Source organism: Oratosquilla oratoria, chromosome 12 (assembly GCF_046742065.1).
Source record: "Oratosquilla oratoria isolate Oo_2021 chromosome 12, ASM4674206v1, whole genome shotgun sequence".
Taxonomy (NCBI): domain Eukaryota; kingdom Metazoa; phylum Arthropoda; class Malacostraca; order Stomatopoda; family Squillidae; genus Oratosquilla; species Oratosquilla oratoria.
Genome location: NC_134788.1, coordinates 50,470,328 through 50,496,609, shown reverse-complemented (window position 1 = coordinate 50,496,609; position 26,282 = coordinate 50,470,328). Strand labels below are relative to the sequence as shown.

The 26,282-nt window shown below is 39.5% G+C and overlaps 1 protein-coding gene across 1 annotated transcript; it reads left to right on the top strand.

Moving 5' to 3' along the window:
* Positions 1–139: 139 nt before the first annotated feature.
* On the top strand, positions 140–21,330 carry LOC143031707 (uncharacterized). The gene is made up of 2 exons (XM_076195896.1): positions 140–277; positions 17,878–21,330. The coding sequence occupies exon 2, from the start codon at positions 18,304–18,306 to the stop codon at positions 19,636–19,638; it is 1,335 nt and encodes a 444-aa protein (XP_076052011.1). The 5' UTR covers positions 140–277; positions 17,878–18,303; the 3' UTR covers positions 19,639–21,330.
* Positions 21,331–26,282: the final 4,952 nt, after the last annotated feature.

Sequence of the window (26,282 nt, the reverse complement as noted above, 5' to 3'; positions counted from 1 at the left end):
CGACACGAACTTGGTACGTCACTACTGCCTCACGAGTCTTTTACCGGTAAAGTACAGGTAACCCCGGTAACGGCATAGTTTTTTTTTTTTTTTTTTACCGGTAATTCCGTTACTGAAATTAGCGGTATTTGCCCAGCACTAGCGATTAGTGAGATCGGTTTCTTTACGTTTGACGTCACAGACAGCCAAGCTTTGAGTTGCACACTCAGCTGTTCGAAGAGCTTGTTTTCGTGGCTGTGTTTTGTACAGGCCAAACAAGTTTGCCTTTCTTGAATTCGTAAGTGAAATGATATAGTGGTAAAGTAGCTTAGTGCATGCGTTGTGTGTTTACTTTTGGCATTTGCTACACTTCAATTCCCGTTTGTTAGCGAATATAATTTGGCATTCTGAGCAGCTCAGCAGGAGTAAATGTGTGGGTATTTATCAAGATGTTTGCCAGCCTGGCACCTGCAATTACCTACATAGTCGGGTAGCTCTTATCATTCTGGGTGTTTTTAACCCCAGGCATAAGTACTGCAAACTAATAGTAGTATCAATAGCTATTTAAGAAAAAATGACAATGAGTGGACATCTTTACATTTATCAAGGGCAAGGGGATAGGTTAGGTCAGGTCAGGTCTGACTGCTGCAATTCTTACCTCTAGCTCTTATCAATAAGTATTTTAAACCCCATATATAAGTATCACAAAATAATGGTAATATTAGTAGCAATGTTTAGAAAATTGAGAGTGGCAAACATTTTGGTAGCTAGGTCAACAGGAAAATGGAATTCTTGATGTTTGAGCTGAAGTAGTTCTCATGGAATACAGAATGATGCTATGAGTACAATGCAATTTGAATTATCCATTTAGCTGTCCTAGATCCCGATATATTGTATTTTGAAGGGTGCCAAATCAGGCCTATTTTTTTTCCCCAGGAATTTGGGCCAAAAAGTACGGTCTCGCTAATCGCCAACCAAAGCCGACCAAACCCAAACAATGACGTTCTTTGCTGAAATGCACAATTTTATATAAAAATGGAGCATATGGTTGCATTATTTGACCTATTTTCTTTAGAATGTATGATTTCCATGTAATTTCATCAAAGAGAAGTTACACTTTTATCCTCTGCAAAATTACTGACCACAGCTATGAATACCGTCCGACTCAATAACAGCTGACCAAACCTGAACAAGGACGGTTTTTGCTGAAATGCATGATTTTATATAAAAAAAATTAGCATATGGTTGCATTTGACTTATTTTCTTTAAAATTTGTGATTTCCATGGAATTTGATCAAAGAGAAGTTACGTTTTTATCCTCTGCAAAATTACTGACCACAGCTACGAATACCGTCCGACTCACTGATAGCCGACCAACGCCAACCAAACCCGAACAAGGACGGTAATTTTGCAGAGGATAAAAATGTAACTTCTCTTTGATCAAATTACATGGAAATCACACATTTCAAAGAAAATAGGTCAAATAATGCAACCATATGCTAAGTTTATATGAAGAATTGTGCATTTGAGCAAAAACTGTCATTGGTTGGCTTTGGTCGGTGATTAGTGAGACCCCAAAAAGTGTGTAGCCAAGTCCATATACATAACATTGTTTGTAACAACACTTTTGGAAACGTAGTGCCAAATTGACCTGAGAGGTTGGAAGTGCCCAAGACTTAGTTTTTTCAAGCATCGGAAAGTTGGGAGAACTACAAAATAACTATTACCTTGATTAGCCAATATGGCAGAAATCCAATATGGCGGCCCAAGGAATGACATATCAACAAGTATAGTTATTCATACAATCTTCAATAGCAAGATGTAACTGGATATTAGGTTAGAGTACCAGTATAGATCATGATAAAGCATACAAAGATGATTTGATGGACATGTCTGCATCGGCGGCTGAGATGCCACAATATGTTTTACATAGTTGTTACCTGACCTGATAGAAAAACCTTGTTTTTACTTACGATACCCAAGATACCCTGCCCTGGTTTTGGTATCGGAATAATCTGTGAGGCTAGTAGTTTCTGTTTATTTGGGTCTGTTGCCCATTTAATTTAGTTTTCTAGCTAATTTTTCTCGTTGAAACATGAACAAATTTTCGATTTACTGCTGAATGCAGGCTGCCATGTTACAAGTGTGAGTGTGGTGGTTTTGGAGGGATTAGCTTGTTGTGTAGTTGGGAAGGCTTATGGGAGGATCTTCATTGAGAAGATTAGGAGAGGAAAGGAGGGAGTAGTTGGTGAGGAACAGTGTGGATTTGGGACGGGTGGAGGTTGTGTAGATCAGATTTTTGTGTTAAGACAGATATGTGAGAAAGCTATAGGAAAGGGGAAGGATGTTTTTTTGGGCTTTTATGGATCTGGAAAAGGCTTACGACAGGGTAGACAGAAAGGCACTGTGAGAGGTTTTGCAGATATATGAGATAGGAGGAGAGCTTCTAGGAGCTGTCAAGAGTTTTTATGAGAGTAGTAGAGCTTGTGTCAGAATTAGAAATGGAGAGAGTGAGTGGTTCGAGGTAAAGGTGGGACTTCGTCAGGGATGCGTTGGGTCACCCTGGCTGTTCAACTTGTACATGGATGGGGTGGTGTGAGAGGTAAATGCAAGGGTGGTGGGTCAGGGATTGGAGATGGTTAAAGAAAATTGAGAAAATTGGGAGGTGAGCCAGCTGTTGTTTGCAGACAATGCTGCGCTTGTGGCAGGATCGGAGGAGGGATTGAGGAAGTTGGTGACAGAGTTTGGGTGAGTGTGTGATAGAAGAAAGCTGAAGATAAATGTGGGTAAAATTAAGGTGATGAGATGTACAAGGGGTGAAAGTGGCAGCGGACTGGAGGGGAGTGACTGGAGGAGCTGGATAGTTTTAGATACTTGGGTGGAAATGTGGCAGGAAAAGGTGGAGTGAAGGTTGAGGTAGAATGTAGATTGAGAGAAGCAAGTAAATGCCTTGGTGGATTGAAAAGTGTAATGAGGAATGAATGCTAAGAGGAGACTGTATGAAGGAGTGATTGTGCCAACAGCACTGTATGGGGCAGAAACATGGAACATAAGAGAGGAAAAGAGAAGGAGTTTGAGATGAGGTGTCTGAGAAGTATGGTGGGTGTTACTAGGGTAGATAGAGTGAGAAATGAGGAGGTGAGGAGGAGAACAGGGGTGGAAAGGGAGTTGGGAGATAGGGTTGATGAAAGAGTATTAGGATGGTTTGGACACATGGAAGGAATGAGTGAAGAAAGACTAGTAAGGGAGGTGTGGAGGGAGTGAACATGGGGGGACATCCTAGGATCGGGTGGATGGATGGGGTAAAGAGGGCTTTGGGGAAGAGGGGAATGTCTGTTAGGGATGGACGGGAGAGGACAGAAGACAGGGGTGAATGGAGAATGGTTGTATATGGATGATGTAATGCATGAGGTGGAATGGGAGGGGGGAGGTAGTATGTGTGAGCAAAATTTGACACAGCCCGAAGGGACTTCTCCCCGTCTTCTCCTTTTATGCATGGGGAGACGGAGAGGGGGGGTCACCGATTTAATGAAGTGCCCTTGCTGTGGATGTGCTGTGTCTTGCGACACTGCTTCTGACCCAGGGCAGTGGACAAGGTGCAGGGATGACCCGTCATCGAGGAGGTGCTAAGATAAGAGGGATAGAATGGGTGGGAATGGTTTTATACCTTTTTCTTTATGGCTACCTCCCTTGTAAGGGGGAAAAAGCCTTGGTATATGTATGTATGTATGTACCAATATGTAACTGATGATGTGATTGGTTGGAATTTACTATGATCATAGTAAAATACACTCACGTGACATTTTTATTAATTAAATTTCCCATGATATGTAAATTTGGCCATTTGAATGGAGTGCACATAAAATGACGCACTATTTGCAGACATAATTGACGGTGGCGCTTCTGGTATATCATAAAGATATTTGCTTGGTACGTGCCAAACCACACATGGCGCCACCATCGCGTTTGACTGTTTACATTGCCATCTTATGTGGCGCATTGGAATTTGTTTGGCTTAGTTTGAATACTTAGAGCATTCAGTGCATGATATTGAAATGGTCTTGTTCTGCAACTGTATGGCCAGTTCTTCAAAAGCAAACAAATTTTCACCGATTTAAACGCAAATTTGGATAGTTTTCCGAGTAAAAATCTAAAGGTAAGGCATCTATATATAAATATTTTAATGTTATATTCATGTTTTTAGCCTTATTTTTTATAGGAAATGGGCAACTTAAGATCTTTGGAAATTTGCACAGCTGAGCCTAAAGGGGTAACATGTAGGTAGGTACACACAAATCTGTGGTCAGAGCCACCATCGGGGATGTAATGTTTACACTGCCATCTTTTTCCAACCTGTTCAAATGGGTAAGTGTCAATTTGAATGCTTATAGTGTTCAGCGCATGCGCAGAATTATCAAATTGTTGTGCTGTTCTGCAAGTTTATGCCAATTTCTGTAAAAAAAAAAGTATTTAAATGCAGATTTGGCTATTAGCCATTGCAAATTAGTTTTTTGGGTAAAAATTTAAAGATAAGACACCTATTGTTCATTTCTTTTCATGTATTTTTCCTCATTTAGTTCCGGTTCAACCAATATGTGGTCACTTTTACTTATTGGTGTCTTATATTCAATCTTTTCCACTATTTCAGGTTCTGATGTGATTATTAGGTCCAGTCTTGATGGTTCTTCATTTTTATACCTAGTGTTCTCTTGAATCCATTGCGTCATTGTATGGTCAATAATCATATCAAGTAGAACATTTCCCCATGAGTCATCTCCACCCTTTACTGTCATCTCTTCCCAGCAGATTTCTTTACAATTAAAGTCACCCATTATAACTATTCTTCCTCCATCTTCCATTATCTCATTTAATGTTATCCTTGTGTCTTCTAACTTACTTTTATGTTCTCTCTCTTCCCACGAGGCCATTTTAGGAGGCACATAATTTATTACAAACTTTCTGCTCTTCTTATCTCTGTCCTCCACTTCCATCATAATCATCTCTACTCTATTCTTCCCATATGTGACATTCCTCACGTTTATATCCTTCTTAGTCAGGAACATAACTCCACCCCCTTGTTTTGCCTCTCTGTTTCTAATCCAATAATTATATGCACCATTGTCTACACTGTTGGGTGGTAGTGGACCTTTTAATTTTGTCTCTACAATTCCCATTATGTCCGGTTCTTTTTCCTTCAGATAATCATTCATTTCGTTCAAGCCTGTTATTAATCCATCCGTATTTGTGTAAGACACTTTTAATTTTCTGCTCCTTCCATTGTATTTTCTGTTTCCCTTTTGTTTTTCTCTGTTATGTGCTATTTCTTCACTTTCATATTCACTACTCTCCAAAAGAATTCCTCTTTTTCTGACTCTGTTCTTTTCTCATTTTTTTCTTAGCTTCTTATCCTTTCGCTTTCTCATCCTCCCTTTCCTCTTTATTCATTTCTCTTTTTATCCATACCTTTTTATAGTGTTCACTGTCTGCTAATTTCCCAGTTTTTGCTAAGATATTCACTGCTGTCATTTGTGACCTGAATTTAACCTTAATTGGTTTGGTCTTATCTGCACTATATTTCCCAAGTCTATACATTTCATCAATTTGTTTCCCTATTTCAGGTTCATCTTCCTGATCTAATTCTAACATATTATTTACTTTTTCTTTTTCCTCCCTTATTCTTGTAGTCCTATTTAGATTATACTTCTCTTCCATCCTTAATATAATTATACATTTCTTTTTATCTGCTAAGTCTCTTACTATACCCTCCTTCTCCTTCATCACTTTAATAACTGTTTTCAGTTTGTTCTTTCATCTGTTGTGTCACTATGTTGTTAAATACGATTTTATTGTTCTCTTGGACTTTCTTCCAACCCTGTGCTTCTTTTGCTATGGACTCTTTATTCTCTATTATTCCTCTTTAATTCCTCATTCTCATCTTTTACTTGCTTTAACTGTCTTTTCAATTCTTCTACTTTAATTAGGTTTTGGTTTTCCTTCTTTAGTTGTTCCAATTTATCAACTTGCTGTGCAGTCTGTGTAAGTTGACCTAGCCCACTTTCCCAGTGTTGAGACATTTTCTCTAATCTTTCCTCTAGCCTTGCTAATCGGGGGAGGTTGGCATCCCCCCTTCATTAAATCCATTGAAATCATTATCTTCACTCTCCATTGTGTTGTTCTTATTTATATTTCTAAACTTAATGATTTGACTGATATTTTCCACTTCTGCATCCGCTGATCTTTTGTTTACATTTTTGTTTTTGCCGTCAGGTGGAGCTCGTACTTCTACCTCATTTCCTTCCATTTCCCTCAGTTATCCCTCCACTTCTCCATTTTCATCACCTTCCCATTACACCACGAGCTTTCCCCTTCCCTAAAATACAAAAAGGTACTTCATCGATGTTGAGATCCACGAAGATTTCCCTTCTTCAGAGCTCCAATCTTTGCTGTGAATCCGTCTACTTGTGTGTGTGTGTGTGTGTGTGTATTGACCTAGTATCTTAGGGGAAAGGGAGCTACGTTTGTGGTATTCTGTCTATGAAGCTGCCTAGTGTAGGCCCTATGGTCTCTTACAGTGTCCTTTATGCTTATGTTCTTTATATCTCGCAGTATCTAGTTTGCTCTTAAATTCATCTGTGGTGTTTGCACACACTATTGTTTCGTCCAATTTGTTCCAGACATCCACCACTCAGTGTGGAAAGCTGTTCTTTTTCAGATCCCTTCTATAAATGTCCTTTTTGAGTTTCTTTTCATGTTCCCTTGCATTTCTTTTATCCCAATTCAGTAAATCTTCTCTATCAAGGATTTCCATACCTCTTATGATTCTATAGATGGTCAATAGGTCACCTCTCTTCTATGTTCCAGAGTTGGTAATTCCAGTTTTGACAATATCTCCTAATATGGCAGTTTTGAAAGTGTTGGGGCCATCTTCGTAGTTGTGTTTGGATTCTTTCAATTTTCCTTATATTCTTTTTAGTACTGGGTGTCCATAGTATCACTGTATACTCCAGTCTTATCAGAGTGAATAGTATTTTCTTCACCATTTCTTCATCCCAGTAGGTAAAAGCCACCTTTATTAATCTTAGCAAGTTGTAGGTTTCTCCAACAATTTTATTTATCTGTTTATCAGGGGACATATCTCTAGTGATGATTACTCCCAGTTCTTTTTCAGAACCCACCTTCTTTACTTTCTTTGCACCGATTTTATATTATCCTGATAGGGGTGAATGGAGAGTGGTTGTATATGGATGATGCTGTGATGCATAAGGGGAAGTGAGTGAGTATGGGGGTGAGGGATTATGTGTGAAAAATAGATTAACGCAGCCTGATGGGATTTCTCCCTGTCTTCTCCTTTTATGCATGTGGGGGGGGGGGGATGGAGAAGAGGGTCACCAATTTAATGAAGCAGCCTTGCTGTGGATGTGCTGTGTCTTGCAACACTGCTTCTGACCCAGGGCAGTGGACGAGATGCAGGGATGACCTGTCATCCAGGAGGTGCCATGATAAGGGGGAGGGAAAAGGGTGGATGAGAGTGGAGTATGTAGGGGATGGAATGGGTGGGAGTGGTTTTAATGCCTTTGTTTTTTGGCTACCTCCCTTGTAAGGGGGAAAAAAACTTGTAAGGGAAACCAATCTGTAATTTGTTGGGTCTTACTTGTTTCCCCCTCCATATACCGTGGCCGCAAACAATATTTTGACATTTAGGATTTTAGGACAATAAAAATCAAAAGTAGCACTAACTGGTCTTTTATTTCCACTTTGGTGTTATATTCAATAATTTGACATGTTACCCTTATTCTTGATAACCATCTGGATCCTTCTGTGCATGGAATTGGCAAGTTCGGTAAAGTAGGTGGCGTCCATTGTCGCCCATATCTTCTTTAGGTCCTCCTTCAGGACAGGGATGCTTGTGGGTCGCAACTTTTCCAGCTTGCCAATTCCATGCCCAGAAGGATCCAGATGGTTATCAAGAATAAGGGTAACATGTCAAAATATTGAATGTAGCACCAAAGTGGAAATAAAAGGCCAGTAAGTACTACTATTGCTTTTCATTGTCCTAAAATCCTAAATGTCAACATTTTCTTTGCGGCCACTGTATTGGTATAATATTGGCATTTTTCCAGTCGTCTGGTATCTTTCCTTCTTTGAGTGAGCAACTTATTATCTTATATATTTTGTCTGTTAGTTTATCTATGCATTCTTTTAGTATGTAGTTTGCAATTCCATCTGGGCCATGTGCTTTCCTGACATCAAGGTTCATTATTTGGTCCTTTGTTTCTTTTTGTGTAACAATTACTTCTCTCATGTGAGGGGGTCTCGCTTCAATCCTTTCATCCCAATCCTGTATATTTTCTCTAGTAAACATAGATTTGAAGTGCTTACTCATGTTTTCAGCCATTTCTACATCATCTGTGTATTCTATATTCCCTTGGCATAATTTTACTATTTCCTGTTTATTTTTTAGTTTACATTTCCCATATCTATAGGATAATTTTGGTTGGTCCTTTCATTTGTCTATTATGTCTTTCTCATAGTTTCTTTTTTCTTCCCTGCATATTTTTACATGTTCATTTCTTAGGTTGATATAGATTTGCCACTTTCCAGTTTTTTTCTATCTTTTTTTCATCTTTTCCAAAATTATCTCTTCTATCTTTCATCTCACTGCACCTTCTGTTATACCGGCAGTTAATATATACCTTTCCCTGTTTTTGTTTTGTTACATATTTATCCACTCCCTCATTATAGATTTCCATTATAATAATCCATTTCTCTTCCACTTGTCTCTTTATTGCTTTATTGTAGAATTTTTCCCAACTCGCTTTTTGAAAGAAATTTCTAAGTTCCCCAATTTTTTTTTTTTTTTTTTTTTTTTTTTTAACATCAGTCTTCCTTTTCTGTGTTTCTTATTTCTCTCCATATATATTTCCTCTTTTAGTTCAAACTCAATTAGTATATGGTCACTCTTCCCAATTGGTGTCTTATATACAATCTTATCCATAATTTCAGGCTCTGATGTAAATATTTAACCTAGTCTCAACAGTCCTTCATTATTTCTATATTTGGTATTTTCTTTTACCCATTGTGTCATTATTCTATAGTCCTGTCAAGTAATATATTTCCCCAAAGGACCTCTCCATCTTTCACTATCATCTCTTCCCAACACATTTCTTTGCAGTTAAAATCTCTCAGAAGTACCATGTTTCCTCCATCCTTCAGCCTCTCATTTAATGAATGCCTTGTATCTTCTAACATTTTTTAATGCTCGCCCTCTTTCCAAGAGCCCGTTTTTGGGGGCACATAAATCACCACAAACTTTCTACTTTTCATGTCTATTTTCAACTCTTATCATGATTATTTCCACATTGTTTTCTCCAACCTTCATCACATTTAAGTTTTTCTTAGTCAAGAACATGACTCCACACTGTTTTTCCTGTCTATTTTTCATCCAGTGATTGTATAATCTTTGTCCAACACTATTTGGTGGTTGTGGACCCCTTAATATTGTCTCCACAATTCCTTTTATATCGGGGTTTTCTTCCACCAGATCAGACTGTCTGTTAGTATAAGTCTAGGGGCGCGCCAATTATACAGCATTGGCACCGGCAAGAATTGGCACTTTTTTGGTGAATTGTTATCGTCATCAGCGAGTTTTTTTTTTTTTTGTTTTTTTTAGTGATTCTGCATTAACAGTATTTTGCCAATACCAATTCAGTAATTCACCTATTATTGTTCTGGTGGTTGTATAGGGCCATGCAGCATATGTGCATGAGATACCACTACCAAATAATCATTGCTTTTATTTTTACATGGCATCGCAACTGTAGGGAATGAGGTGGCGAGGAATATGCTGTGGTAGTGGTAAACCTACACTGCCATCTAGTGTCATAACACACATTTTGAAAATATTATACAGAGGTGATAAAATCTGTAGACTCAAGGAACTTGAAGTTAGTAGTTGTGTCAAAATCTATGAAGTAGGTAATTTTTAAACCTCTTTTTCAAACGATAGAAAATAATGCAATCATAGATTGAATTATAAAGTGGTCAATCAGTGATCACTTCATTAAGTTCATTCAATCATTAGCATCCAACAGCTCAACAACTGGCTTGTATAAATCTACATACATTATAAAGCAAGTGAAAATCATAGTTTATGAGTAATTACCTTATATCAAAAACTGATGTACCATAATTATATAAAGTGGAATCTGAATGGGCAACTAAGTGTTAATAGGAATTGGTATTGGCATTGGCAACTAAGAGTGAATTGGAATCTGCATTGGCATCACCCTTGGGCAAAGAAAAGGGAATCAGCATACCCCCACATAAGTCACTTTTATTTTTTTCCTTCTCTATTGTGTTCTCTATTCTTTTGGTTTCTTTTTCTTGAATATACCATTTTCTCACCCTCATGTCTAGTACTCCCCAAGAGAACTCTTTCTTTTCTGTCTCCATTGTTTTCTCGTTTTTTCTTTAGCTTCAGTTCTTAGTGTCGTCTCTTTTTCCTCATTCATTTTTTCTTATCCACTGTTCACTATTTGACAACTTTCCTGCTTTTGCTAATACTGCTACCATTTGTGATCTTAGTTTGCTTTTTAGAGTTCAATTTTTTTTTTTTTTTTTTTTTGCGTATTGCCCTATTCAGTGCACTTCTATTTCCTATTCTATTTCTTACTCTGCTTTGCACTTCTTTCAGAATTTTTCTTTTTATTTCCTTCTTTTTCTCTCAAGTACCTAAGTTATGTTTTTCCTCCATACCATATACTACTATGTACTTTTTCCCACTGTATCTGTAACCCAATTTTCTTTCTCTTTGACCACTTTAATAACTGTTTCTTTTGTATTCTCTTGCACTTGTTGGATAATTCCTTTAAAAGCTATCTTTTGGTTTTCCTGGTCCTTTTCCCATTCCTTTCTGATTTTCCATAGTTCTTCCTCTCCCATATTTCCTCCAACATTCTTGGTCACCTCCTTAATTTGTTCATTCACCTCTTCTTTTTTTAAGGCCTCACTATTAATGGTATCTTTGTTTTTCCTTTCATTTTCACTTTTTACTTTGATTCATTCTTTTTTTATTCCCTCGTGTCGTTGTACATTACAATGTATTCACTCTTTGAGTCCATGATTTCTTTCTTCAGCTCTGTAATCTCTTAATTCCATGAAATATTCCTATATCTCATCTCACTTTCTATGTCTATAATTCCACCCAGTCTTCTATCACCTGTGGTAAAGCCAGAAAAAGCAGAAAAAAGTTCTTTTGATGTGCTTCTTCTTCTTTTTCAGGAGATCTATCCTTGCTGAGTACAGCTTATTTACATCATGATAGGCAGTAATTGTTCCATAGACTGTTTCTCTGAGCAGTCCCATCTCCCCGAGGAACACTATAGCTGGAACAGGGTTTTCTTACAAATCTTTTAGAGAGTATTTTGTGTTGTTAGTGTTCATGATTGTGTACAGTGTAGTCTTCCATAATGTGTTGTCTAGTATGGGGTGAAGGATTACATCCTGGACAATTGTCTGCAATGCTGTCATCCAGCTTCTTGTGGTAAATTAGAAGGGCAGCACTGCAGTCTGGCGTGGTGGACTCGATCCTCATATGGGGAAGAGGATTTAGAGGGATGGATATCGGAGGGTCTAGCAAAAAATAGTTCTGGTAACACATTGCTGCATACCAGATTTTGTTGTTGAAAATGTGTGCATTGATTTACTATCCTTAGTATGGGTTATTGATTGGGAATCTGTGTGAGCATGGACTTTTGCAATATGGGCTTCTGTTTTGGGAGTCTGTGATGTTACTGAGGATACTGTGGAGGGTTTTACAAAATAGAGAACTTGTTCTGGAGTGTAACAGCAGGAGCAGGATTCATATAGGAATAGGGGAGGGGGGAGGGGGACAACTGGTGGTTGAGAAAGGCAGAAATGTACCCTAACTGTATTTGATGGAGCGGAGGGAGGAGGCATATGTCTGTGCCGCACCAACCACCCATTTGTCTAAAATGAAGAACTTGCTTGGCACCACCAAGACTAGCCAGTTGAAGAATGTCTTGTTCAGGACAGTACTCTTTGCATGGTTGAGAATTTATCAAGTTAGCTTCTCTGCCATGGAAGAATGAAGTTCTTCTGATTCACAATCAAGAGTAGGGTGGGAGTCAAGGACAGAGCAATGACCACATCAGAGACCATTTGTACAGTTCTTCTTTGCATGGCGAAACTCATAACACTGGTAACACCACTGTAAAAAACAGGTGGGAAAGAAAAAGGACCAATATTTATTCACTCAGAGAGATATTTACCTAGTTGTATTTACCTAGTTGTATTTTGCGGGAAGGGGAGCTATGCTCGTGATGTCCCGCCTTTGTATCTTGCAGTGTCTAGTTTGTCTTTAAACTCATGAATGGTTTTTGCGCATACTATTCCATTGTCCAGTTTGTTCCAAGTGTCCAAAACTCTTTGAGGAAAACTGTTTTTCTTCAGTTCTCTTCTATAGCTATGTTTTTTTATTTTCTTTCCATGTCCTCTTGTGTTTCTTTTGTCCCAGTTAAGTAAGTTCTCACTATCGAGTACCTCTGTGCCTTTCATGATTCTGTAGATGGTCAATAGGTCACCTCTCTCTCTTCTTTGCTCCAGTGTCGGTAACTCCAGTTTAGCCAATCTCTCCTCGTATGATAGGTTTGCAAGTGCAGGTGCCATTTTTGTAGCTGCTCTTTGGATTCTTTCTATTTTCTTTATATTCTTTTTGGTACTGGGGGACCACAATGTCGCTGCATACTCTAATCTAGGCCTTATCAATGTAACCAATATTTTTTTCATCATGTCTTCGTCCAAGTATGTAAACGCCACTTTTATTGATCTTAGCAAGTTGTAAGTCTCCCCGACAATTTTGTTAATCTGTATATCATAGGACAAGTCGTTCGTGATAATTACTCCCAAATCTTTTTCGGATCCTACTTTCTTTACTTCTTTGGTTCCAATTGTATATTTTCCTGATATTCTGTTTTTGCTTTTTCCAAACTCCATTATGCTACACTTCTTAGTATTAAAGTCCACTTCCCATTTCTGACTCCAGTTCCATACCCTATTTAGGTCTTCTTGCAGTGCTTCACAGTCCTCATCAGTTTCTAATTTTCCTTAGCAGTTTGGCGTCATCGGCAAAGAAGCTCATGTAGCAGTTCACGTCCTCATCCATGTCATTCATATAGATAGCAAACATTATTGGTGCCAGCACAGATCCTTGCGGTACTCCACTGATCACCTCTTTCCAGTCTGAATATTTTTCTCTGAGCACTACTCTCATCTTTCTACCAGTCAGAAAGTCCTCTATCCATTTTAGTAGGTTTCCCTGTATTCCTCCTATGTGTTCCAGTTTTTTTAGTAGTTTTCTGTGTGGTACTTTGTCAAAGGCTTTTTGCAAGTCTAGGAATGCACAATCAGCCCATCCATTTCTTTCTTGCACTATGTCTATTAGTCTTGAGTAAAAGCATATTAAGTTTGTGGAGCATGATCTTCCTTGTCTGAATCCGAATTGTCTTGGGTTTAATATGTCATTGTCTTCCAGATGTTTTACCCATCTATTCTTGATTATTTTCTCACAAATTTTGGCTATGGTGCTTGTTAGTGATACTGGCCTATAGTTGGTGGGTTCTTCTTTGTTTCCTCCTTTGTGTATTGGTACAATGTTAGCGTTTTTCCAGTCCTCGGGTATCTTTCCTTCTTTGAGTGAGCTGTTTATTAAGATGTGTATTTTGTCTGTTAGTTCTTCTTTGCACTCCTTTAGAATCCAATTTGCAATACCATCCGGGCCATGTGATTTTCTGACATCCAGCCTTGATAAATGTTCTGATATTTCCTTTAGTGATGCTGTAAACTCATTCATGAGGGGAGATTTCTTGTTTTTATCTATGTCACAATTTGGTATTTTCTCTGGTGAAAACAGATTTAAAGTGGTTGTTCATGACTTCGGCCATCTCTAAATCTTCTGTGTATTCTATGTTTCCTTGGCATAGTTTCACCAATTCCTGTTTGTTTTTAAGTTTACCATTCACATACCGATAGAATAGTTTGGGTTGCTCTTTGCATTTGTCTATAATATCCTTCTCATGGTTCCTTTTCTCCTCTCTTCTCACATTAACATACTCATTTCTATAGTTAACATAAATTTGCCATTTGCTTTGTTTTTTGTCTTTTCTCCACTTTTTCTAAGCTTTGTCCCTTCTGTCTTTTGCCTCACTGCATCTTTTGTTGAACCAACATTTAATGTACTCTCTCTCTCGCTTTTGTCTTGGTACATGCCTGTTTACCCCTTCATTGTAGTTTTCCATCAATATATTCCATTTCTCTTCCACTGCTGTTTCTTCCCTGTAAAATATTTCCCAGTTTGCATTCCGGAAGAATGTCTTTAGTTTTGTAAAGTCTGTTTTGTTGTACCTCAGTCTTCCTTTCCTATGCTTTTCGTTCCTCTCTATGTCTATTTCTTCCTTTAGTATAGTTTCGATGAGTACATGGTCACTCTTTCCAATTGGTGTCTCATACTGGACTTTATGCACTATTTCAGGCTCTGTTGTAAATATTAGATCTAGTTTCGATGGCTCTTCATTATTTCTGTACCTTGTGTTTTCACGGACCCATTGGGTCATTGTGTACTCCATGGTCATATCTAGCAGTACATTGCCCCACGAGTCATCTCCTCCTTGCACTGTCATGCTGTCCCAACAAATTTCTTTGCAATTGAAGTCCCCCATAACTACCAGATTACCCTTACCCATTAGTATCTCATTGAGTGATTTTCTTGTATCATCTAGCATTTTTGTATGTTCGATTTCTTTCCAAGCGCTTGTTTTTGGAGGCACATAAGTCACCACAAACTTTCTACTTTTCATATTCTTGCCTTCGACTTTTATCATGATCAATTCAGCATTACTTTTGCCCTCTGCAATTTTTGTCACCTTTAGGTCTTTCTTGGCCAAGAACATGATTCCCCCTCCCTGTTTTTTATCCAGTAGTTGTATAAACCTTGTCCGATAACAGTGGATGGTATTTCACCTCTTAGTTTAGTCTCTACAATTCCCATTATGTCTGGTTTTGCTTCTAACAGATAATCATTGAGTTCGTTCAGTCCCGAAATTAGTCCGTCAATGTTGGTATAGGCCACTTTTAATTTTCTTCCTTCTCCCTGGTTTCTTCTTCCCTTGTTTTGTTCGTTTTGAAGCGCCATTGTCTTAATCTCAAGTCTATTACTCTCCACTGGAATTCTTTGCATTCTGTCTCCGATCTTTTCAAGTTTTTTTCCTTTGCTTCTTCTCTTAGTGCCCTTTCTTTTTCTAATTCCTCAGTACTCATTTCTCTTTTTATCCATATCTTATTGTATTTTTCACTCTTTGCCAAGTTACCTACTTTTTCAAATATGTCTTCTACTACCACTTGTGACCTTAGTTTTATCTTTAGAGGTCGATTCCTATCCTTAGTATAGCGACCAATTCTGTAGGTCTCTTCTAAGTCTGTGCCTGAATCACTGTCTCCCCCCTGAATTTCATTAAGGATTTCTACTGCTGTCTCTTTTTCTTCTTTTTCTCTCATGTACCTCGCCAATCCTTGTTTTTCTTTAAGCCCATAAACCACAATACATTTCTTCCTATCTACTGTGTCCCTGACCCAATTTGCTTTTTCGTTAATCACTTGAATGATTGTGTCTTTTGCATTATCTTGCATTTGCTGCTTGACTATTTCTTTGAAAGCAATTTCTTTATTTTCAATATTTTCTTTCCACTTCTTAATTTCCTGGATACTGTCCCCACCTAAGTTTTCTTCGATCTTTTGTGTCAATTCTTGCAATTTGTTGTTCACTTCCTGCTTTAGATTTTCGCTATTGTTATTATCATTAGTTTTCTTCTTTTCATTATCATTCTTCAGTTCATTTATGTCTCTTTTAATTTCTTTAATTTCGTTTGTAAGATCCAAGTTAGCTTTTCTCAGGTCAGAAATTTCTTGGTTGGTCTTAGTTAAACAATCAATTAAACCAATGACCTCTTTTCTTAAGTCCATGATTTCATTTTCCCACCGAGTCCTATTTTTGCTCATCTCTCTCTCTATCTCTAATAATCTACTTAAGTTCTTTCTTTCGTACTTACCAAACCCTAAGAAATCATTGTCATAACACGTGCTTTGTTGATTGTTTACATCGCGGTTCAGTGGATTGCCGCCAGATGGCTCTGATTCGCAACTGGCTTTCGAGTCGTTTTCATTCATTTTTGCTAATTTCGAGTTAACACAATTTACTAGCACTGCATAGATACCATTTCGGGCACTCACGCTCACTCCCCACCCCTACAGTACAAACCAGGTTTTCCTTTTTCGTCGTAAATCCTCTTCTTCTTGGTCGCGCGACGACAGCGACGACGGGCGGTGTTGCTTCGACGAGCGTGTGTATGTATGTGAACCATGAAATGTGAACATGAGCATGCTACTATTTTCTCTTATTTTTGTCACTGTGAACATTGTCAGGGCATAATTGATATTCCTGAAAATTTTGTGTAGGTCTTGGTTGTAGATATGTGGTTTGCAGGAATTGAATGTCCAATGTGGTTTGATGGATTCATAAATTCCATCTGATGGGCAAGGTAGATGGAGGAGCAACATGGCCGGTGTTAAATCCTTGCCTCAGATCATCTTTACCCTCTATGTATTTTGAGGTTATTTTTAGGGAACACTCCAATCTCTCTAGATACTTAGCAGCATGGATATAAAGTTACCTCGTTTTTCCTTATAGTATGTCACAAACCGGTTAGATGTAGGGTCGTGGTGAAATTTGGTAGCACGTTCTTCAGCATCATTGAAGAGATTGGAACAGTGATTATTCTCACTGTGAACTATATTCCTTGATCTCAACAATTAGACTGTCATTTTCAAGGAGGGAAATGTTCAAATGGTATAAAAACTCGCATAATATCCAACCTTAGAATTTATTAAGGTTAATAGGCAGGGGCACCTTCTTAACTGAGATAATATAAAGGTTCCACAAAGAGAACTTATTTGATTTGATTTTATCTAATTATTCATTTTTTGACAGAATTATGACACAAGTGTCACAACTAGTAAGGGGGTCACAGGCTTCCTGGAAGATGACTGAGTTTTGTGTACATAATGCCTCTGTGTTTAAATGACCTGTAAGTTGGAAATGTTAAAGCACTATTTCTCACATTATACATTGTCTTCTTGCCACTTTTATTGGGATTGCACCTTTGATAACAGTTCCTTCCTGATTACATCATGATTGTTGCAATTGTTTTAGTAGGTATATCCAATACTTATTTACCATTAGACAAACAGGTATTTTACTTAATGTGACAAGATAAAATATGGAAAGTTCATCTACAATTTCATTCATTATGCTGAAATGATAACACAGGTACACCACTTACCAGTGAGTCTGAAAAGATGTGACTTGCAACACTTATTTGGGTCAGATGAGATGAACTGAATAAACCTTCTTAGAATTGGTCATATTTAGAGTCTGGTCATGTGAACCCAACCATAGAATGTTGTGGGATTATGTTGAAACATGACTGCTGTGGCCAGCTGAGCCATTCCCCACATCCAAAAGTTGTAACATGATGAAAAAGCCAGAGCAAAATTTGAGTCATTCCAGTTGTCATGGGGTGAGTATGCATGGAGCCACTGGATGGCTTTCAGTACATTTCTAATGGAAAAAGTAGAATGCAATATAATATAATAACAGCACATCTGTTAGTATTTCTATTTTATGTTATGGCAAGTACAAAGGGTCTGTTTAGGTACAAAGGGACTTGAATATTATATGGTTTGTGTACACAAATTCACAATCCTATTCTAGTGTATTACACAATTTCAAAAAACTAGATGTCAAACATATGATTTCATTTTTTCCAGGAAGAGGGTAACTGTCACCATTCCTTTGGAAGAGCTCTCCATAGAATCCATATGTGTGACATGAGGAAGAGGATCCGGTGGGACGTGTACAGCACAGCAGTATCATGAATTAGATATCACGTGATGATCCACACTGGAGAGAAGCTTTTGTAGTGTAATCTGTGCAGTTCTGCTTTCTCACAAAAGCATGGTCTCAAATGGTACAAAAGTCACTTCAAAGATCTTGTGGGGACCCTCACAGGAGAAAGGCGTTCCAGTGTGACCTGTGCAGTTCTACTTTTTCACAAAAGGGTTCTCTCACACAGTATATCAGAACCCACACAGTAGCCTTACCAATGTGACCTGTGCAATGCAGCTTTCTTATGAAAGAATCATCTCAAATTTCATGTGATCACCCACACTGGAGAGAAGACATTCCAGGTTGGCATGTGCAATAAAACTTTCACACAAAAGTGTTTCCACAAAGATTACATGATGACCCACACAGGAGAGAATCCTTTCCAGTGTGACCTGTACGATTCTGGTTTCTCACAAATGGGTGATCTCACAAAGCATACAAGGACTCACACAGGAGAGAAGCTTTTCCAGTGTGACCTGTGTGATTCTGTTTTTTCACAAAAGCAACATCTCATGCAGCATATGAGGACCCACTCAGGAGAGAAGCCTTTCCAGTGTGACCTGTGTGATTCTGCTTTCTCACTAAAGGGTTATCTCACAAAGCATATGAGGACCCACACAGGAGAGAAGCCTTTCCAGTGTGACGTGTGTGATTCTGCTTTCTCACAAAAGAGTTATCTCACAATACATATGAGGACCCACACGGGAGAAAAGCCTTTCCAGTGTGATCTGTGCAATGCAGCTTTTTCACGAAAGGATAATCTTAAGTATCATACAATGATCCACACTGGAGAGAAGCCTTTCCAATGTGACTTGTGTGATTCTACTTTCTCACAAAAGGGTGATCTCACAAATCATATGAGGACCCATACAGGAGAGAAGCCTTTCCAGTGTGGCCTGTGCAATGCAGCTTTCTCAAGAAAGGATTCTCTCACAAAGCATATTAGGACCCACACAGGAGAGAAGCCTTTCCAGTGTAGCCTGTGTGATTCTGCTTTCTCAATAAAGGGTGATCTCACAAAGCATATGAGGACCCACACAGGAGAGAAGCCTTTCCAGTGTGACGTGTGTGATTCTGCTTTTTCACGAAAGCAATATCTCACACAGCATAGGAGGACCCACACAGGAGAGAAGCCTTTTCAGTGTGGTCTGTGTTATTCTGTTTTCTCACAAAAGAGTTCTCTCACAAAGCATATGAGGAACCACACAGGAGAGAAGCCCTTCCAGTGTACTCTGTGTGATTCTGCTTTCTCACAGAAGGATACTCTCACAAACCATATGAGGACCCATACAGGAGAGAAGCCTTTCCAGTGTGACATGTGTGATTCTGCTTTCTCACAAAAGAGTCACCTCACACAGCATATGAAGACCCACGCTGGGGAGAAGCCTTTCCAATGTGGCCTGTGCAATGCAGATTTCTTAAGAAAGGCTTGTCTCACAAAGCATATCAGGACCCACACTGGGGAGAAGCCTTTCCAATGTGACCTGTGTGATTCTGCTTTCTCACAAAAATGTGTTCTTACACACCATATGAGGACCCACACAGGAGAGAAGCCTTTCCAATGTGGCCTGTGCAATGCAGCTTTCTCAAGAAAGGCTGGTCTCACAAAGCATATGAAGAGCCACACAGGAGAGGTTTTCTAGTGTGACCTGTGCGGCTTTGCTTATTCACAAAAGGGTTCTGCCACACAGCATATGAAGATTCACACAAGGAAGAAGCCTTTCCAGTGTGACCTCTTTGATTCTGGTTTTCCACACAAGACTTCTCTCACAAGGCATAATTATGAGGATGGACATTGGAGAGAAGCCATCCCCGTATGACCTATATGATGAAGAGATCATACTTTTCTGATGTCTTGAATTAAGCCAGCAGAAAGGCAATTACACAATTGATACCTACACACTTGGAATCCAGCATGGCATTCCCTTTCTTTTACCTGTAACATCATTCAAGAGTGAACAAAATTCATTCTTACAGTTCAATTTAAAAGGAATTTGTCCTCTGTTTATGTACAAAAGATGTTAATTGTTCTGGTAAAGACCCGAGCTGTTTGATCCCATGAAGCATGAGTCCCTGAATTATTTTGCAGTCCATGCATATGGACGACTAAATAGTCGTAGAAGGCACTCTTCACCTCATCTATTCAAAGCCGTTCACTTGCCTGGTTGCAGTATAGATTTAGTTGTAGCCAGTTGGGTTTGATTCGTAGTACAGTTTGCAAGTTTACTTCTATTTGCGCCCCAGTTTGCAGTTGCCTCAGTCACAGTCTAATTTGGAATTGTCCCAGCTGTTCATTTCCAGTTATAGTTGTTTGATGAAGGTAGAAGCCGTTGAGCAAGTGTAGCAATTAGGTTATCTTTGACAAACCTCGTGAAATGTGTAGCAGCCATGCAGTGAAGGAAGTCCACGTAGTTGTGGCTGTGTGTTACAGAACTTGCAGTGTACCAGTTCCAGCAGAGGACCACATAGTTGTGGCAGTAACCGTCCCAGCAGAAGGCTATGTTGTCGTGGCAGTAGTCGTTCCTGCAATCGCAGTGGAACAGCAGATTGACTGTCCAGTGATAACCTAGTAGCTGTTTCGGTTCTGTAGTATCCCAATCAAACAGCCTTAGAGGAATGTTGTCATTATTTCTTTCAACCCCTCCCCCCCTTATTTTTCTCCTTATTCAACAGCTTGGGTCTATCCTTCTAATTATTAATGTTTAATTTTGATATTAGATTCATAAAGAATTTTACCTGGTAGTTTCCCATGACCTCTGTGACGTCCATCAGTGTCCACCTTTTTTTGTCCGCTCTTTACAAGGGTTCTAGCCATTGGAGGACAGGAGCCTCCATACCTGTGGACCACATGTGGTGGAGGACACTCTACTTTCTCCACAACCTGTGCGATGCAGCTTTCTCACAAAAGGAGTCTCTCACAAAGCATATGGGGGCTCGCACAGGTCTCCCAAATGTCACAGGGTGACTCGCACACTGGTGAGAATCCATTCCAGTGTGATTTGTGCGACGAACGCTGTTCCTTCTCAGCTGTGCACCTGCGTGCATGCACACACATTTTACAACTAGCGCATGAAAGAAAAAATGTACACAATGTTTCCACAATGAAATTGAATTTGTCATATTGTATAATTTCATAATGAATTAAAGATGATATTTTATGAATATATCAATTGCCTGTAAAATGGAAGAGTACAGATTCATAATTTCACATGTTTTGAAATTGTTTGTTCAATGGTTTCTCTTCACCAGTACTTGTTCAGTGTAGTGAAATAGAATAATACGTATGTTATCAATTCGCCTCCTCAAATAGTCCTTGTTGGCCCAATAAATCTGAATACTTGATACAATTTCAGTGTTTATTATTTACCTAATGTATCAAATTCTATTTGGAAAAGAGAAAAAAAATCAACAGAGTTTCCCACAAAGACCTACTGTTAAGGAATAACATGAGCAAAGAAAATATTGATGAAAAAAAAGAAAGAAAATACTAAAAGAGCCTTACATCCCCTTCCCTCCCTCTTATCTTGCACCTCCTGGATGATGGGTCTTCCCTGCATCTCGACCACTGCCTTGGATCAGAAGCAGTGTCGTATGACACCACATCCATAGCAAGGCCGCTTCATTAAATCAGCAATCCCCCCTCTCTAACCCCTCATGCAGAAAAGGAAAAAGATGAGAAATTCCTTTGGGCTGCATCAGTTTATTTGTCACACATATCCCATCACCCTCATCCCCCACCCACTCCCCCTCATGCATCACAGCAACATCTATACACAACCATTCTCCATTCACCCCTATCTTCTGTCCTTCCTCAACAAATATTCCCCTCTTTCCCAATCCCCCTGTTACTATCCAAGGTTGCCCCCTCACATTCACTCCTTCCACCCCTGCCTTCCACACCTGTTTCACTAATCTTCACTCATTCTTTCCATGTGTCCAAACCATCCAATACTCTTTCATCAACCCTACCTCCCAACTCCCTTTCCACCCCTTTTCTCCTCTCCACCTTATGTCTCACACTATCCAGCATAGTAACCCTTATACTTCTCAGGCACCTCCTCTCAAACACATTCAAACTCCTCCTCTCTTCCTCTCTTATGTTCCATGTTTCTGCCCCTATACAGTGCTGTTGGCACAATCACTCCTTCATACAATCTCTTAACATCCATTCCCAAATGTCAATTTCTCATTACACTTTTTAATCCAAGGCATAATTGCTTCTCTCAACCTACATTCTACCTCCACCTCCACTCCCTCCTTTCCCGCGACATTCGCACCCAAGTCTCTAAAACTATCCACTTCCTCCAGTCGCTCTCCGCTACGACTAAATACCGCACCGTACTCGATCGGGCCCTACCGGACCAGATCGGACCGCATCGGGACATGATTCTACCGCACCGGGCACTTTAAAGTCATCTGTATCTTGGCGTCTCTATAGTAATAAGAAGACAATATGAAATTCAATTAGATTTGCACGTAATTATACCTTATACGATGTTTGGTTAGTCCTCAGTCCTGCCTGATGAAGCAAGCCCAGAATGGCAGGAGGATGCAATATGTGTTGGGTCGGTGGGAGAGGCGCTTTTTGCGTTGTAACTACTATGTAAATGACCGTTCTCGGAAAAAAAAAAGTCCCCTAGGATAAATCTACCCTAGAAAAATATTCTCTGAGAAAATATCCCCCAGGAAAGATTTGGGCCCGGTCCTACGGTCAGATACTGTCCGGTGGGGTCCGGTGGAGCCAGTTGCATGCAGGAATAAGTAATATCAGGGGCCACTTTGTATGCAATCTATGAATGCCAAGGTCTCAAATTTGAAGAAAAAAAAAATCCTCAATATTGGCCTATGACCTGCCTTTCACAAAATTTCATTGAAATATGTTTATAACTTTTGGAGTATGTTTGCAGTCACGCCAATAAAAAAAAAGGTAGAAACATAAATCTAATAATACACATTACAAAATGGTGTGCATGGGTCATGACCTGCCCATGTGCAGGTAGTCGTCGACTTACGACTGCAATTGATTCCAACCGATCAGTCGTAACTCGATTTGGTTGTATGTCAGACACGTGTTCAATTCCCATAGGAATAGTAGACTCTTTAAGTCATAATTTACCCACATTTTCTTATGCATTATATATATATATATATATATATATATATATATATATATATATATATATATGTATATATAAATCGTCATGTCATATTTAGTACTCTGAACACATGTCTCTACACGTTTCTCTAAACATCACACTGTTTCATATTGTTATGTTAGGATTAATTCAAACACAGAATATCAAAGTTACTACAATTGGTTCAATATTGAAAACAAAAATAATACCGAAAAAATGCAATCATGTACAAAAGATGTTGATAAAATTAGAAAACATGTGTGGAAATACAAAAAGACTACAGTATCTAAAACAAAGACACAAACAAAACTTAATCGCCGCTCGGATAGCTGGTGCTGGGCTGTGGATCATCTGGGTCAGCTGTTGGTGTGGTGGGAGGAGGGGTTGTAATAGTTTTAGTTCGGAACAACGGCAGGACAATGAAACTCACACTTAAGAAATATCTAATCTCTCTTTGGTAATTAGCCACAAGGTGCGACACTAGAAGTGTCACATGAGAAATATAGGTGAAGCTCGGACTAAGGCCACAGCTTAGTGGAGCTGATCAGTTGTAGCTGGACGTGGAGCCTAACGTCAGAGAGGCGGTGGGAGCTGATGACGGCGAGGTTCGATGGGACGGCTACAGCGGCCGGCAAAGATTGCTGGGTGCTTGTTGAGTGAGCTGGAGTGGAGAGACGTCCAACCTCTAGGAGCGCTGTGTTGATTCTGACCTAACCTAACTAACCTAACCTAACCTAACAAACCTAACCTAAACTTAACCCAACCCTAACCTAACCTAACCAAACCTAACCTAACCTAACATAACCCACCTAACCGAACCGAACCTAACCTAACCCAACCCTAACCGAACCAAACCTAACCTAACCTAACCTAACAAGCTTAACCTAACCTACCTAACCTAACCTACCTAACCTATCCTACCTAACCTAACCTACCTAACCTAAACTAACCTAACCTGTCTAACCTAACCTAACCAAACCTATCCTAACCTAACCAACCTAACCTAACCTAACCTAACAAACCTTACCCAACCCAACCCTAACCCAGTCTAACCTAACCCAACCCTAACCCAACCTAACCCAACCCTAACCTAACCTAATCAATCAACCTAACCTAACTATACCCAACCCAACCTAAACCTAACCTAACCTAGCCTAACCTAATCTGCCATCAAAACCTAACCTAACCTAACCAACATAACCTAACTTAACCAAACCTAACCTAACCCAACCCAACCTAACCTGACCTAACATAACCTAACCTTAACCCAACCCTAGCCTAACCTAACCTAAACCTTACCTAACCTGACATAACCAATCCTAACCTAACCTAAACCTAAACCTAACCTATCCAATCCTAACCTAACCCAACCCACCTAACCCAACCAAACCTAACCTAACCAACCTAACCTAACCTAACCTAACCTTATTCAATCTAACCCTAACCTAACCTGACCTAGCCTACCCTAACCTAACCTAACCTAACCAACCTAACCAAACCAACCTAACCAAACCTATCCTAACCTAAGCTAACCTAACCAACCTAACCAAACCAACCTAACCAAACCTATCCTAACCTAAGCTAACCAACCAATCTAACCTAACCTAACCTAACCTAATATTACCTGACCTAACCTAACCCAACCCAACCTAACCTAACCTAATCCAACCTAACCCAACCTAACCCAACCTAACCTGACCTATCCTAACATAACCTAACCTAAACAAACCTAACCTAACCTAATCTTAACCCAACCAACCCCAACCTAACCTAACCTACTTAACCAAACCTAACCAACCTAACCTAAACTAACCTAACCTAACAAACCTAACCTAGCCTATCCTAACCTTGACCCAACCCGACCCAACCCTAACCTAACCAAACCTAACCTAACCTAGCCTAATCTAACCGAGCCTAACCTAACCTAACCCACCTAACCGAACCTAACCGAATCTAATCGAGCCTAACCTAACCTAACCTAACCTGAACCCAACCCAACCCAACTCAACCCTAACCTTACCTAACCTAACCTAACCAAGCCAAACCTAACCTAACCTAGCCTAACCTAACCTAACCTAGCCTAACCTAACCAACCTAACCTAACCTAACCTAACCATACACCAACACAACCCAATCCAACCCAACCTAAACCTAACCTAACCTAACCTGCCATCAAAACCTAACTTAACATAACCAAATCCAACCTAACCTAACCAACCTAACCCAACCTAACCTAACCTAACCTTAACCCAAACCTAACCTAACCAAACCTAACCTAACCTATTCAAACCTAACCTAACCTAACCAACCAACCTAACCTAACCAATCTAACCTAACCTAACCAACCTAACCTAACCAACCTAACCTAACCTAACCATACCCAACCCAACCTAAACCTAACCTAGCCTAACCTAACCTAACCTAGCCTGCTATCAAAACCTAACCTAACCTATCCAAACCAAACCTAACCTAACCTAACCTAACCCAACCCAACCTAACCTAACCTAACCTTAACCCAAACCTAACCAAACCTAACCTAACCTAAACCTAATCTAACCTATCCAAACCTAACCTAACCCAACCAAACCAAACCTAACCTAACCAAACCTAACCAAACCTAACCAAACCTAACCAAACCTAACCAAACCTAACCAAACCTACCCTAACCTAGCCTAACCTAACCTAACGTAACCCAACCCAACCTAACCTGACATTACCTGACCTGACCTAACCTAATCTAACCTAACCTAACCCAACCCAACCTAACCCAACCTGGCCCAACCTAACCCAACCTAACCCAACCTAACCCTACCTAACCTAACCTAACTTAACCTAACCAGGCTGTAGGTCGAGGTTGAGGTTATAAGTCGACGTTGTAAGTCTTGGTTGTAATTTGTGACATGGTGGTTGTATGCCGTGGTTGTAAATCGTGGTTGTGAGTCGTGACATGATGGTTAAGTCATGGTTGTAATTCGATATCGTGGCTGTAAATCGTGGTAGTAAGTGTTGGTTGTAAGTGGTGACATGATGGTTAAATCATGGTTGTAATTCGATGTTGTAAGTGTTGGCTGTAAATTGTGGTTATAAGTTGTGATTGTGAGTCGTGGTGGTGAGTCGTGGTGGCAAGTGGTGGTGGTAAATGGAGGTTGTAA